General features: G+C 45.0%; 1 protein-coding gene across 3 annotated transcripts; it reads left to right on the top strand.

Moving 5' to 3' along the window:
• Window positions 1-2,175: 2,175 nt before the first annotated feature.
• Window positions 2,176-15,186, top strand: Rh7 (Rhodopsin 7). 3 transcript variants are annotated; one of them, XM_015187286.2, is made up of 4 exons: window positions 2,176-3,413; window positions 11,511-12,053; window positions 12,155-12,471; window positions 12,533-15,186. In XM_015187286.2, the coding sequence occupies exons 2-4, from the start codon at window positions 11,800-11,802 to the stop codon at window positions 13,408-13,410; spliced, it is 1,449 nt and encodes a 482-aa protein (XP_015042772.2). In that variant the 5' UTR covers window positions 2,176-3,413; window positions 11,511-11,799; the 3' UTR covers window positions 13,411-15,186. The 3 variants fall into 3 exon arrangements, with proteins under 3 accessions (XP_015042772.2, XP_033239503.1, XP_002134833.2); XM_033383612.1 differs by having other exon boundaries at window positions 2,176-3,761; XM_002134797.3 differs by lacking the exon at window positions 2,176-3,413 and adding an exon at window positions 10,536-10,985.
• The last annotated feature ends 1,027 nt before the right edge of the window (window positions 15,187-16,213 follow it).

The following is a 16,213-nucleotide window of genomic DNA, read 5'->3' as shown; positions in this document are numbered from 1 at the left end:
TTTCTATTCTTGCTCTTTTGCACTCACCTCTCTCGCTGCATTACAGCATTGCCATGCTTAAGCAAGTTCATAATTCTACGATAGAGAGTTATGATCATAATCGCATAATCATAATCGCATAATCGATGCAGATAGAAGACATAATGAAAATCCAAATGCTAAGGATATTACAAGACATCGTGTGGAAGTATATGGTCCAAGCTAAATCGAAAACCATGTAGAGAATCCAAGTGTAGTCGAGTATTACAATGCTGAGCGAGTATACAATATTTATAGAAAACAAAGTGTGTGCACTATTCGTTGATGCGAAAGACGAACTTCTTTCCTTGCGAATGACTAATTGTGTGCGTGAGGGGAGGGGAAGTAAGTGTCGAACGCCAAGTTCGATGACGAAGACGAAGACGATGTTGATAATGGTGATGACAGAGTCGGGGACAGCTGGTGGCGAAAGCCAAGACTGAAAAGTCGGATGCCAAATGCCAATAGTGCACGAGCGCGATTGTGGGAAGCGACTTTCGGGAGAGAGTGGGCTCTCGAGTGGACGGGGTTGCGAAACTAGTACATCTACCAACAAGTCTCTTCTCTGATCATTGACGGGGTCGGGTCGTGAGAGCTATCTCATGTTTATAGAGCTGTACGAGTACTACACATTTCCATACGAACAGTATATCTGGGCGATACTTAGGTTGATTGCTTTGCTGTTTATCTTGGCATCACATGTCGCAGCCACAAATCGCAATGCAATTGAAATGTACTATGCATGCTTAATGGAATTACTATTGCATGGTAATCGGTGCAGTGCAGTGTGGTGCGGCCTGTTTGCTTTGGACTGCGTTTGCATTTTCCCCGGGCATTAAACATTAACAATTTAGACTGCCTTTCATTGCAGTTTGAATCGATCAATAAACTATTTTTACTACCGATTCGACAACCGATCGCATGCCTAAGTAATGGTGTTTCCATATGGCTTCGTGTCGACTCAGACGATTGTCTATGTATAATTTGCTCTGATCTGAGGGGAATTTTTCGGCTGACCCACTCACCGGATTGACTCATCTTGAATCTCGAAGCTTGAAGCCCGCGTTTTGGCAGTGGAAACTTTTCCATTTTGGCACTTTCATTGTAGTAAACTCTGATGTACAGGGGCGTGAGTAGGGCGTTTATTAAAACGACCTCCAAGATATGTCAAGCGAGAGCATAATGTCTGGTTCCGCGCACAAACACGACCTACAATCTATTTACAATCTGGAAAAGTTTCCCAGAGAACACTTACGCTTGTGCCCGCATTTTAATAGTAGACTCTTTTTGTATTCTTATTTTTTGAGCAGGTCTCTAATTACTTTGTTTGGGGTTTCGGCTTGGGCTTGGGCTTGGGCTTGGTCTGGGGCTTAGAGCGGGAGAGAGTAAGTGCTTTTTTCTGCCTTTGAGTTCTTCACTGGCAACAAAATATATTAACGTTCACATGTACATGTATATATATACATATATATACTGACGGTAGCCTGCGGTGAATGCGTAAATGTTTTATAATTCGGTGCCACAAAGTAGAACTTTTAATATCTAACCCCGGGAAGACGGCACACGACGAATGTCTGTTGGTAATAGGGGTAAAATGTGTGTTGAATGCGAAACTTTTTGCTTTTTGGTTTTTGCTTTCATTTACCCACTGATTACAAAGCCTTTGCTGTTGCTTTGCCCAGATTTAACCAAACCGAACGAGACTAAACGAAAATGCACAAAAATGAGTTTTTTGTCGGAATTGTAAAAAAGTCGCAGCGCCAAGAGTTGCCCGGAGCATGACGAGCCACCGTGATTACGGAGAGATATAGATAAGGGTAGGGAGGTGCTTCCATATGTATGTACTGGGGTATGTGTGTCATAGTTCAGATAGAGATGGAGAGAGCCAGTTCTGAACAAAGCTCCCGGCAATAATCCCAGCGACTGTTCAACATCATCATCCACATCCACATCCACATCAATAATCATTCTAATAAGACTCGTTGGCATTTAGCATGGGACAGGGAACAGCAGGGGCGGCCTTTATTCCTATTTATTTTTAATTAAAGTGCAACTGCCGACGAGCTGCGGCTGGCTTTAGTCAATTTACGACTAAAAGTGGTCCAGGAGAGTGCCCCGACCAGGAAGGGCTGCCAGTTTGTCGTCGCAGCTCGAACTATTTGTTGTCGCGGTCTCCAAAACCATACTCCAGGGCGTTTATGCATTGGCGCCTATCATATCGGTATAGCTCCGTTATCGTCATTACGACCTCTGAATGAACGCAGACACTGTACTTTCAAAGTACCTTCAATTGCATAATGCAGTGTAACGTGTCCAGCTAGTGGCACGGAAAGGCTGCGGTTGCCCATGGCACGCGCGCGCCACAGCCGCAACTCCAATCCGAAAAGAGCCTACAGGCATGGCGCGGCTCGCCCATAATCACCCATAAGCTCACAGCTTTTATCAATGGCACCATCTACCATCCGCCATCCGCCATCCATCATCATCCATTAAGGCATCAGAAGTGCTAAGCCAATGACTGCTCCTGGGCCCTGCGCCCTGGGACTTGTTCCCTGGGGCTTACTTTACTGGCCAAATCGCGGCATTCTTTGTCACCGACAAATCATATATGTATGCGAAACGGTGCCATCAGCAAGCCAACTTTTAGGCATGTGGATGCGGTTGGCTTTAAGAGCGGAGAGCCCCCACAAAGAGCACTCGCCACTGCTCTCTCTCTCTCTCTCTCGCCGTTGCCACATTCTCTCTCTCGGTGCTTTGCAGCTACCAACTGGATGGTCTGCTCGGCGGAGGATGCCACTGCCTGCGACAAGCAACAATTTTCATTGATAAAAACGCCAGCTGCTGGATCCTGTGGCTCAGTCGTACGCGAGCCTTCAGTCAGTCCGTGCCGGATTGGCGAAAGTCCTTTGGGAGTCTGACGAGTCGGTCTTTTCGGTGGATCTCCTTTTTCCGTGTGAGGGTCCCAGACTTAATTAAAACTCGCGTACACGCCGCGTGTCAACAAGTTTATTTCCTGCATAAGCAGCTCAGAGCGGCTTACGAAGACATCAAACAAACGGCTTAAGGCCTTTAAAAAAATCACCATTCAGCATAATTTTACTGGATAAACAGTTGAATTCGCAGGAAAGTTTTACGTCCAATTGGCGCCACTCCACAATCGCAGTTGGTAAACTTTGGGTCCGCCCGATGATAAATTGTTAAGGAACTTTTCCCAAAGAGTTTTCCTTTTCGGCAGCAAGTGGCAATTGAAACGACAATTTCGCAATCAGATAACATTTAAGTTTCGGGAAAGTTACAATGCCGCTCTGGTAATCCAAATAAAAGCCGAGCCGAGCTAAAGTAAATAGATTCAGTATCCTCTGCGATTCGAAAAGACTGCACAATAAATCCAAAAGGTGAGCAGAGTCACTGATTTGATTGGTTTAGCACACATCCGCTACACTTAAACGAACAAATACACTCGCCAAAAAAGTTTGACCAAACTCAGAACATCTCGTATGAATCCTCGAAGAACTAGTTTTAATGTAAGCAGCCCAGCAATATTGAGCTGAGAATAAAAAACTCCCTCGTTTACCAAAAGAATTGCATCAGAAAAATGCTTGTTGTGGTTTCTTTTTTTTATGTTTCTAAAATGTTTCTTAAAAAAGAAATTTCTCATAAATACGTGTCCTAGAGAAAGCCAACTTTCTTGTTTCATTAAAGATCAATCTATCTATAAAGTACAAATTACTGCATCAAAACTGGTAAGTTGGTTGAAAGCTTATAGCGGCACTGCATATATATGTATATGTATTACAGGAATACCATATTGATTGTGAGCCTTTGAGGATATTTTTATAGGATATTTATAGGATACGCTCCAAAATGGAAAAATTTGCAGGCCACAGAAGTACATATATTCCAGCCGAGATTAAAATTTAGGTATTAAGCCTAGTTACTTAGTGTAATAGAGCCCTAAACACACATTTCACACATAAAAAGTGCAACTTTGTTGGAAAGGTTATTGAATGGATCAGCATAATCAAGGATTTCAACTTTTTAAATCTATTTATTTTCATTTACGAAACCTCTAGTCAAGTCTCTACTTCGTTTTCGGAGTAAAATACAAATATTGCTGGAATGCAATTAAACCAAAAGAAACCTAAAAGTACAAAAAGATGTACCAATGTTTTCTTACAAAATATTCAACCAACTCCTTTAAGTTTCATAGTTCTACTGAGCGATTAGCAATTCCAAGGATGATATATTTGTTAATTTTTGAATCATTTATGCCGTAAAACATCTGCAGTTATCTCAGATCTCTAGAGTTAATTTATGTGTCGCAAGTGCAAAATAAATTGCAGTGTTCCCTCAGTGTAGAAGTGTTGACTTTACATTTTTTGTGCTGAACTTTATTTGCTAGCCAGCATTCTGTCTGGCGTCATTTTTAGGGCTTTTTAGTTAACGCTTGTCACATTTATGATGAATAAATAAACTGCAATTCGAACTCGTGTCCAACCATATCCAATGCAACTTTCGATGGGGGAAAATTGTATTCCAGATACATTGCTCATTAAGCTGTTCAACAGTCAGTTTATTTTAAGAGGATTTAGACTGCTCTTTCATCCGTGAAAACACGGTAACGGGTCTTAATTGACAATTGAGAAAAGCTTAAGCTTGTTTGCTCATGGGCCGGAAAAACAATCCAATGTCCGAGAAACACTTGACCATCGCCCCGGCGACTAAGCGGATTCCAACGACATGTTCCATTCCGATGGAAGAAGCTGAAATATATCAAGAATGAGTCGACAAGCCGCAGTGCTGGCTCCATTCCTTTATCTTTTTCTTTGGCTTTCTCGGTCTTTGGGCCCAGGCCCCATTTCGGCTAATATCGCCTCCTTTGTTTGTCAGACACACCTGAGTGGCCGCCGGTCTTTGTGACATTTACCAAGTTAACAAGTCGTGGCATCTTGCATCGTCTGACTTATAAGCCCCATGAAGAGGGGCTCGGACCCGGCCTGTGAGGCTGCTCCTTGAGCAGCTGGCCTCGGGGAAACCTCTCTTGGCCTGCCCGGAGTGATGCAGGGCGTCCGTATCAGTTTCTCCTCCATCCTGCGCACCCTCTCACATGCCACTGCGAGTGCACTTCTGAGCTTTGGCCTGCCACCGGGTGGGTCACAATGCAATCCGTATCTTAAAGCTGTCGTGCCTTAAATCCAAGCAAAATGAATACTTGACATGCTCTAATGCGACGGCGTTCTCGGTTTCAGCAGCAGAGACCTGTCTCACGGTGCCAGTATCTTAGCAGCAGAACCGGCATCAGCACCAGAATCATCAGCCAGCACCCGCATCCATCAGAACTACATTTAGGCCTTTAAGTGCCTGTTGATGATGGCGGCATAGAACTTTCAGTGGCAGCCTTGGGCGGCAAACATTTCATTTAGAATATCTAGACGGGCCAGGGGCAGAGGCAGGGGCAGGGACAGTGGCAGGGACAGGGGCCGAAAGAGGTGAGTGGTAAGTGCGGATGAGGACTGCAATAAACTACATACTACATACATAAGTGAAAACTGTGAAATGAAAACTGGCGCGAGCGTAAATCAATACACCCATGGGGGTCATGGGCTCACATCGTAAAAGCAAAAACAAAATCACAAAATAAATATGTGCAGAATTTTTCTTCGACGAGGATATACCCCGCATCAAGGGTCAAAGGTGACCCTTCTAGTGAATCCTTTGTGGGTTTTACGAAAATAGCACAATGTTCAATATGCTTGAGAAGTTTTTGCCAAATACGGGTTCACCGGAGCAGAGCTGCCTTCTGATGCTGCATATGAGAAATAAGTGAGGCACATTCCATTCCATTCCATTCCAGGCGAGTCCTATGAGCCCGTTCCACAGATATGTGACAGATATATGCGTCCTGCGTTTCCGAGTGGGAGTGCAGAAACGAATGCCAGTGGCAGTCAGACCCTTTAAAGCTTCCCCTAAACGCGACATGACTATTTAAAGTCCTATAATGGTCGGTATGCATGTTTCTGTACCAGATATGTGCATAATATATTCATATGGTGCTTGTTAGGTGGCTGGTGGAAACTTTTTTATACAGCAATTATAACCGAATTCGTGTTTTCATGGGGATTCCCATATGGGATCCACCAAGGCGAACAGATCCAACGGAACGTGACGAAACTAAAGCCCGTAAATTGTCGTTAATCATGGTGTTTTCCACGCCAATTTGTCTGGATATTGCATCCACGGCAGAGGCAGAGACAGAGCCAGAGCCAGAGCCAGAATCTCGATTAATGGTCTTCCAAGCCGAGTTCCAGGAAAACGAATGAAACAGTCTGATGAATTCGACAAGAGCTTGCCAAACCAAGCAGTGACAGTACTACATTTTTTTTTATGTTTTTAAGCATTATAAAATGTTTAACGATTGCTGGAAAGTGCCAAACTATGGATGGTTGATGCATCAATACTTCAGCCAACAGCAGAGAAGCCAACTTTACAACGTCCTTGAAATGGCCACGTTCTTTGAAAATATTTGCTTGTCAATGTATCCATTGCTATTAGATTGCTGTTTTTGATGGGCAAAACAAACCCGTTTACCATGCACTCGTACATTTATGACGCCATCCTTTCATGATGTTATAGTATATTTACAACATACATATATATATATACATACTCGTGTGTATATGTAATCCAAAGGTATTCATTTCGAAGCATCCTTTTGACGAGTTTTGCTATGCGCTCTTTGATTATTAATTGAATTTATTCGCGTGATTGTTTTTAGCATAGAGTGCACATTTTTGCCCAGACATTTTTATTAGGCTTTAGACTTTACACTTTAGACTTTGTGTATTTGTTTTATTGGTTTGAGAGCAACAGATCAAAAGAAAACTAATAATAAAATACACTACTGAAGAATTTCAGCAGGACCTGTATACTTGGACGGGCTAAAATCGATCTATCTGTAAGCCAAGGCAGAAGGTAGGAAGGAGCCAAAGAAAAGGCCAAATTATGTCCAAGAATAGTTGAAGCAAGAGCTCCCGGGACTTCCATCCAATCGTCGAACTTTGTCCCCATAAAAACGTTGTTCGAAAACACGCAAAGTTTTCCCTACACATATTTATGCATAACTTGTCTCCTGCCAAGTTTCCATAAAACGTTTACATTGGGAACACGAATAAATTAGATTTTATTTAGAGCAAAAACAGGGGTAATCCGTGAGCGGCGTGTTGCTGCTCGGGTGATGTGATGGCGATGCAACGCCTCTTATCCTCATTAACAGCATTGATTGGTGCCCCCACTGGAATCCAATAGCGATTACACTATTCAACACAACTATTTTTAGATATTGATTTAAAGTATTCCACTATTTCTACCCATTTACATATATTGCCTCCAAAAATATATTTATAATTTAATCAAAGAGAAAAGACTAAAGTAAAAATAGGTTGACTAGTGTAGCATATTTATTCATACCGTCTGCCAAGTTTCCGTAAAGTTCACCCCTCCCCCGAATCCGCCCTCCTTCAAACACAAACTTGATTTCATTGAAAGGGATTTGGAATAGCACAGAACCCCATATGGTTATGTATCCCTGCGCATCTGGGAGTCATTGGTCATTTCACATTTATGCGAGTTGAAATGTAATTATCTGCGCTGAGAAGCTGGTTATTAACATCTATTCAATGAAATGCATCCATGTGGTCTTGCTCAATAATTGTGTTAAGAAATAATCAAAGTAAGGGCAGCTGTCCTTCCAGTTGAATGGTTTCGAAAGGCTGCTGATACGGCCAGTACGGCTTACTTTTAATACCAATTCAAGTACATACCAACTGATTATAAAATAATTAGAGCTGGAAAAGGCCCACGCCCACCACCACGCCCAAGCCCACTCCCACACCCACACCCACGCTCAAAGCTCGGACCGAGTATTATAATTTCTATGCAGCACTCGGCATAATTTAGTAAAGTGATTCCCACTTATCTGCATTGTTCATTATGGGGCTCCCATCAACCTCTGAATGCTTTTTATCCTAGTCCCGCCTAGTCCCGCCTAGTCCCCCCCGAGCGCTCTCCGCAATGCAATTGCCATGACAGCTGTTTGCACTGGCGGTAACATCAGCCGAAAGAGCTTTGCTCCGCAAACGAAGGAGCAGCCACGGCAACCACAAGAAATTGAAACTTAATTTAAATAAATTATTGTTGCTTGCTCTTTTGCGCCCGCTCTCAGCGATTTGCGTCCTTGCAAGTGGCCGGATAATTGTCCCCACCCGTCCCCGCAGGCCGTGCCCAGGCCTCAGTTCTCCGGCAGATGAGAGGCGGGAACCTTTCAAACCATTTCCACCAGTAATTAAATTTTGAGTGCAGATGAAATTGTACCGGAAAAATAAAGAATAAAATGCATTTGCATTTGCATTCGGAAGCCAAATCCTGGTGCACCAGCCAAATGTGCAAATTCAATTGAAGGGCCAGTAATTCCCATATAAAAGAGCCACCGTGGAGCTCTGCACGGGCCTAGCACGGGCGATAGATAACACTTACATATATAAAGGCCTGGCCGATTGCGACGGCAGTGGCGATACATTGAAAGGACTCGACCCGACGCGACACGACTCGACTCGACTCTAATCAAATGAATGTCAAACGTGCACTAACAAGTCACGACAGTTCGCACAAAAGAAAAAAAGGCTGGAGCTAATGGGCTCCCTAGTTAGAGAGATTGTCGCCTAACAGGTCTGGTTGGGTGGCTCACATGATTCTATTTCTTTGAAGATTGGGGATGGGGGAGATTCACTTCCTTTGATTCCCCTGCTGGGAAGCGGCTGCTGGGGAAACATCAATCACGTTTCAGCAACTGTCCTGAGCGATTGTTGTTCGACAATTCGATTAATCTGCTTATGACAGCTTCCAAACGTGGCATACAATCAGTCAACATCTATTTTTGTCTGCCAAGGCTGGAAGCCGGCCATTAAAGTGTTTTTTGAAATCAATTCAATATGTATTTCGCAAACTGAAGTGCAACAGTTGCTCGGATTTGGTTTCAACTAGTTACACCCAATTGACCAATTGCTTATCGACCAAATACGTGGAACTGTTCAAGTGAAATTTTCTACTCTCGAATGAAAACTCAATCGGGAACAGTTTTCCTTTCTTTTGCGCTCAAATTGAATAGAAACAGTTCATAGTGTTGCGGCAAATGGCTTGCTAGTTGTTTATATTATCTGATTCTATCTGGCCTATTGGGAGAAAGTACGGCCCAAAGTTTGAGCAAGCTGACCAATCATTGTTTAAGTGGCGTTCAGTTTTTGTGTGTGGAATTTCTTGAAAAGTGACTGAAAAGAGCATCTGCTGCAGTCTTTTGAACTGTCGCACATGGCACATTTGTGGGGCACTCAGGCCCAGCCTGTGCACAGCTCAAATTAACTGACAGCCGACCTTAGCTGCTTAATTGCCACATGCCTCTAGACGCCGGCGCCCAAACATGTTTCCTCATGTGTGGCGATGGGAACGCCGTCCTTTATGAATGATTAATTGCCGTTAGCATTGCCAATGCCATTGCTTTTTGCCACAGAATTTCAACAAATGGGACAAAACGGCTCGTTTCGATTTGCAGGAAAATTTATTTCGCATCGAGCCAGAACAAAGGCCGAAAGTTATGAGGGCAAAAACCAAAAACTAGTGTCCTTTGTGCGCGCAGAGCAAGAGCAAGGGCTATGACAAATTTCAATTGGCCAATTAGTGCCAATTAAATGGCATAAAGCACCAACCACAGCAGCAGCCACAGCCAGCGCCGCATTCAGGCCGTTTACAAAAACTGAACTATTTTCCAGCGGGATCTCCCACAAAAGGCAGAGCCGTCAAGAGTTGTAAATATAATAATACTCGCATAATAAGAAGACGCTGGAGCGGAAGGACCCGGGACCTGGTCACTTGTAGTTGTTGTACTCTCGTTGTGCAGTTGTTCTGCTGACTGAAAGCTGAAGTTGTTCTTTTCCAGCTGCTGTTTCTGCACAAACTTTTGTTATCGGAATTTGTCTTTGGCCTCGGCTGCCAAGTGCTCTGACTCTGACTCTGACTCCGCCTCTGGTTCTGGTTCTGGTCCTGGTTCTGCCGCTGGCGCTGGCGCTGGCTCTGACTGAGTCCCGCGAAGGAGGTTGACTTTGAGAAGTTCATGTTTAAGTTTTAGTTGTAGAGCACTTGCGGCAGAACCTCAAGTTCGTGAGTCCTGCAGGGCGCACGTGGCCGGATTCTAGTTATTTAATAAGCAATTAAGTTGCCCTAATTAACAAGGCTTCCCAGGATTTGCATAATCAGTTCTCATCGGAGTAGGTGCCGGACTGAATGAATGCTTGCCTGAATACCTGCCTGCCTGCCTGGCCGCCTGTCTGGACAGTCCCTCCAGCAGCTCAGCCTCAGAATTCGGGTTACATGCAGGTGTTAATTGATTTCAGTTCCGTCCTATGAATTCATTGGGGGTGGACGCACCATCATTTTTGTCTCGAGAGGCCGTTCGAGCAAACATATAAATGGCGGCAGACTCCGTGTGGCAAGTTCAGTTGTTGCCAAAACATGAACGTGTTCAGACCTTTGTGAAACGCTGCGCATGTGCCAAATAATAATTGAAATTGAATAACTTTTCAGATTTCAAGTGTCTTGTGGTGGAATAATAAGATAAACTGTACCACTATCCTTTATAGGCCAAAAAAAAGTTTCGACCCAATTCGTAGCACACTTTTTCGGGCAGTTTTCGGATACCTTTGTATTTAACTCTTGAGCGGCATCAACAAAAATATAGTTAAATATGTCAATTAAAGAGAGGAAGTGAGAAAATACTTAAGTTTGGATTTCTTTCAAACTCCCTCCATAAGAGCCAAGACAATGTTATTGGTTTCACGCTGGTTGTAAGAACTTCTTCATCGTGGACCCACCTGCTGCTCCGTCCCTGGTTGATAGACAAAGGCTGATGTTAAGTTTAGGTAAGCAATTTAATGCAATCTGTATGCCGAACGAGGCAGCCGAGAAGAATCATTAATAGAGACTTCGGGGTGGCTATCAAAACCTCCTTTAGAAGTCATCATCGCTGGTCATCTTGCATCTAGAGTTGCAATCTTTGTATTGGCATCTTTATTATGCTTCAATTTCCGATATGCTTGTGATTCGTTTCGTTTGTTCCCTTTGGCCGTATGACCATATTCCTTACCGTTTATTTTAAAAACACTTTCTAGATAGTTCACGCCTTTTCCGTTTACTTATAAATACACAGAAATGAAGATAATCCGAGTAGCGGGTATCGAATTTTGTTTGTCTTAAACTTTGCTGAGGGCCCAGGTTTAACTTTTTAAGTTTTTTGGTTGAGACAAGGACCGAGCTGGACCTCTAAAATGTGATTAAATTGATGCTGAAATAACTACTAAGCCATGACCATCCGCAAGAAGGCGGAGGACTAATCAAACCAAGAGCATCGATTAAGAGAAACTACGATTTTATATGTCCTCTTTCAGCCATCCCCTGGCCGAGGGCTAATTGGTTGTGTCTGTCTGCACATTGAAAATGCTTCGTGACCGCCGCGTCCGCCATGATGCACTACCAATGAGGACAGCCGGGGAGCTGCAACACGAGGCAGCATTGCCAAATGCGGTAATTGGAGCGCCGACAAGTAAATAAGCGCAATCCCAGCGTCCAAGCGGAACTCGCCTCTGAGGCACATCGGGCACACGCAACCTGTCACGTCCCGGCTCCAGTTTGAGTTTGGAGAAGCCCATACATTTGGCAAAAGGCGAACCGCACGCCATGGTCATGGAGGCCCTCATGGCAGCCCTGCCCACGCTGACGACGGAGGCAGCTGGCAGCAGCCTCTGGCTCACCAGTGCGCTGTCCCTCTCCGAGATGCTGGCCAACAGTAGCACCAGCCCCAACGAATCTCTGGTTGCCGCCACCACCAGCTCTGCGGCCGTAGCGACGGCATCCACAACTTCCGCAGCGGAAGCTGTGGGAAAGGTCCCAGACAAGCACGAGGTGAATGACAATGTATCTACGGTACTGAGGTAATTATCCAAATGACCTGAGGCTAATTCCAAAAGATGAAGGGCTCTGTGTAGCCTTTGGAATTGTATGTACTTGCTAAACATCCTTTGATTACTTCCAGTTCATATCCCGGCTATATACACTATCGCGACAAGTACGACCTCAGCTACATTGCCAGAGTGAACCCGTTCTGGCTGCAATTCGAGCCGCCGAAATCCAGCACGTTCTACCTCATGGCCGCCCTCTACTGCCTCATCTCGGTGGTGGGATGCGTGGGGAATGCGTTCGTCATCTTCATGTTCGCGAACCGCAAGTCGCTGCGGACGCCGGCCAACATTCTGGTGATGAATCTGGCCATTTGCGACTTTCTAATGCTCGTCAAGTGTCCCATTGCAATATACAACAACATCAAGGAGGGGCCGGCGCTGGGCGATGCAGGTGAGTAGCGATGCAGGCAGGAGATTGGGCGCTGCCCTCCACTAACCAACTCTACCCGCAGCCTGTCGCATCTATGGATTTGTGGGCGGCCTCAGTGGCACCTGCGCCATCGGGACACTAACAGCCATTGCCCTGGATCGGTACAATGTCGTGGTACATCCGCTCCAGCCCTTGCGCCGCTGCTCGCGACTTCGCTCCTATCTGATCATCTTCCTCATCTGGTCCTACAGCTTCCTCTTTGCGGTGATGCCCGCCCTGGACATCGGGCTTTCCGTTTACGTGCCGGAGGGATTTCTGACCACCTGCAGCTTCGATTATCTGAACAAGGAGACCCCTGCGCGCATCTTCATGGCCCTCTTTTTTGTGGCCGCATACTGCGTCCCCCTGACCACCATCGTGTACTCGTACTTCTACATCCTCAAGGTGGTGTTCACGGCGAGCCGCATCCAGTCGAACAAGGACAAGGCCAAGACGGAGCAGAAGCTGGCATTCATCGTAGCTGCCATCATCGGCCTGTGGTTCTTGGCCTGGTCGCCCTACGCAATCGTGGCCATGATGGGGGTCTTCGGCCAGGAGCGGCACATCACGCCCCTGGGCTCCATGATACCGGCACTCTTCTGCAAGACAGCCGCCTGCGTGGACCCGTACTTGTATGCCGCCACGCATCCCCGATTCCGCGTCGAGGTCCGCATGCTCTTCTTTGGACGCGGCGTCCTGAGGAGGGTCTCCACCACACGATCCTCATACATGACCCGCTCAAGGTCCTCGTTCAACCGACGACTGCGTCCAACCCCCGACGCGGAACACCGGGTGGAGTCCTACCTAATGAACAACAACCTGATGATGGTGCCCGAGGAGACGGAGGAGAACGAGGAAATTGTCGTTGTGGCTGAGTTTAACAACTCCTCGTACAGCGGCATGGAGCAGAGTAAGTTCTAAAAGGTAAGAGCAAGTCGCACCACTGAAAGAGCAGATGACGATCTGCCAACCTGCAACTGGAAGACACATACATAGATATGAGTGGCGTTGTGGCGCAATCTGTTTAACATCGAATCCTCGGAATCCTCAGTCATAGGGGAAATTTGTCATGCATACTCGAACACACACTGGGGACCCGAAACGAATACGCAATGTGAATCTCTATGCCACAAAGAAGAGCCAACTGCTTTGTTCGGTCACTGCAATGGATGCCATGCCGCCGAGGGACTCCCACATCGCGCCCCATAATGAAAGCGAACGAAAAATGAAACGGAAATGAAAATGGAACTGGAACTCTTGGCCATTGTGCTGTGTGTTATGAAATCCCTCTTCCTTCTCAAGGAGGAGAAGCCATAGCCATAACGATAGCGACAGCGATAGCGATAGCGACAGCGACAGCAACTGAAGAAAGTGATAGCAAAACAAACTCGTATTTAATGAGCTTACGGAATGTTTTGAGGGAATTCGAGTACAATAGTCGAAGTACAGCATGTGCAATAGGAACTGGTAATTATGTAAGTCTAGGGAATTAAGTGGTAGGCATAAGCAAAGGCAACATTAGTACAAAGAGCGATTCGATTGGGAGTCGCAGAGGCCGAGCCTGTGACAGTGGGCGTAGCAGTGGCAGTGGCCATGGCCCGCCGGGCAATGCGATGGAAATACGACACATAATATCAGGGAAAATCATTCATTGAATCTGGATAATTGGGCAAGCCGGACGCATGTCTGGCATTAGCAACTAGGGGAAATTTCGGGGGACAGCGACAGGATGATATTAAAAGGATTTTCAGATTGTTTTGTGTTCGGCCACTATTTGAGGGGTGCACAATCAGCCTGATTGCGACCCATTTCAATTGCATTGTGATGGCAGCTTAGTTGTGCATTAGAGCTTTCAATTATTCAAAGGAAGCCACAGATACATTTTCAATTTCGCAAAGTAAATTAATTTAATTGCTTTTATGTCTTGATGTCTACTCCTGTGGCCCCGTGTACCTTATAGATATAGTGGGATCTGATCTGTGTGTTTGTATGTATATCGTAATCACTCTACCTAACTAAGCGAACGACTCTGATAAAGTCAACGAGTACTTGTACCTGTCACGACGATAGAACATAGAAAAGGAACTAAGCAACCTATATATCGAATTTATACCCCATAAATGTACTACTCTATCTGTATATCACTTTTTTTTTGTATGTATGTATGTATGTATGTGTGTAAGAATATGTACTATGTCCATGTATTTAGGGACACTACAATTACAATGGGCCGGAGAACAATGACGGAACAGAAGATGAACCAGTCGCCAAGCATTTTAATTACGAGAATACAAATTTAAGCCATTGTTGGGCAAACCTGTGTACTGTTTCCTTCGAAATGGCGGAGAACAATAGGCACGGACACAAGCACGGATACAGTGGCACTGGCACGGGCACCGGCACGGCCACGGGCACGGGCATGGGCTCAGGTCCAGCAACTCGTACCGTGTTGGTTGTAATGGTCCTCAAAACAGAATTGCAGAGAGTACCTGGCCAACAACGTGAAAGGGAAACAGAGCAAAGGGAAAACAATTTAATTAGCATATTTAAAATGCACTTTGACAGCAGTTTATTTTTGTGTGTGCAAGCGCTTGTATCCAAATTAGTTCAATTCCGTAATTGTTTAATAAACATGTTTTGTATTTACGGCAATGTTGAACCAAAGAACCTTCAATAAATGTGTGCAAAATGTTGTAATTAAATATATTTCAAGGGCCATAAGCGCCGCTTCCCAGCCGTGGGTCATCCAACAGGTGCACGGGCCAGCAAATGAAAATATTTCTGAGTATAAAAACGACTAAACAGGACCTAATATAGTGAGTGTGTGTGTGTGTGTGCTGAAAGATCCCAGCAGCAACTAAATCCACACGAGTCCATTGTCTTTTGATTCCGGCTGATAATGCAATCTGCTGCACACCCCTTCCCCAGCAGCTGCAGCAGCATAAGCAGCCGCCACGGGGCGTATGCTTTATTTGCGCCGAAAGAAGCCGCATGCATTTCCCCGTATTTTTTGAAGAGCGCACACTCACAAGAGCCCCCCACCACCAAGGTATACTCAGTAGAAGGTAAGTCATTCTCCCAGTCTCAAGAAGGTTACATTACAATCATCCGCCTATCCGGATCTATCCGTATTCACGGTGACGTTGTGAGATGCGGCAAGATCCACGGCTCTACTTTATGCCTACAAAGCATACAAATCATAGAAATCAAACCGCTTCGGAGATGTTTGTATATTAGATTATATCTGTTTTCTTTTTTTTTAACAGTTTTTTATATTATTACACCATAATCTGCCGAAGGAAGTACAGTAAGTGAGAGAGAGAGAGAGAAAGAGATGGGGAAGAAAAGAATTAGTAAGCGCGTGACAAGCGCATTTCTTTCTTCTGGCTATAACAATAATCTGATCTGATTCAGATTCAACAACCTTCTAGATAGTGTCATTCTCTTTCGTTACCTGTAGGGGCAGAAGGTGGCGGGGCGAAATTTTGACTTGAGACAGTGTGAAATCACGGTAGTCTGGATAAAAAATTTGGTTTCTCTAGCTCTTATGGTCTCTGAGCACTAGGCGCTCGATTCGGCTATTGATGCTGATCAAGAATATATATACCTAATGGGGTCGGTAACGCTTCCTTCTGGGTATTACACACCTCCAGCTTCACGAATATACCGGCATATCTGTTGTATAGTGGCTGCCTTCTCACCTTCAATGAAATATACCTTGGGC

The sequence above is a fragment of the Drosophila pseudoobscura genome, chromosome X (assembly GCF_009870125.1).
Source record: "Drosophila pseudoobscura strain MV-25-SWS-2005 chromosome X, UCI_Dpse_MV25, whole genome shotgun sequence".
Classification (NCBI taxonomy): domain Eukaryota; kingdom Metazoa; phylum Arthropoda; class Insecta; order Diptera; family Drosophilidae; genus Drosophila; species Drosophila pseudoobscura.
The sequence above is the reverse complement of the archived record's forward strand: the minus strand, read 5'-3'. Positions and strand labels throughout refer to the sequence as shown.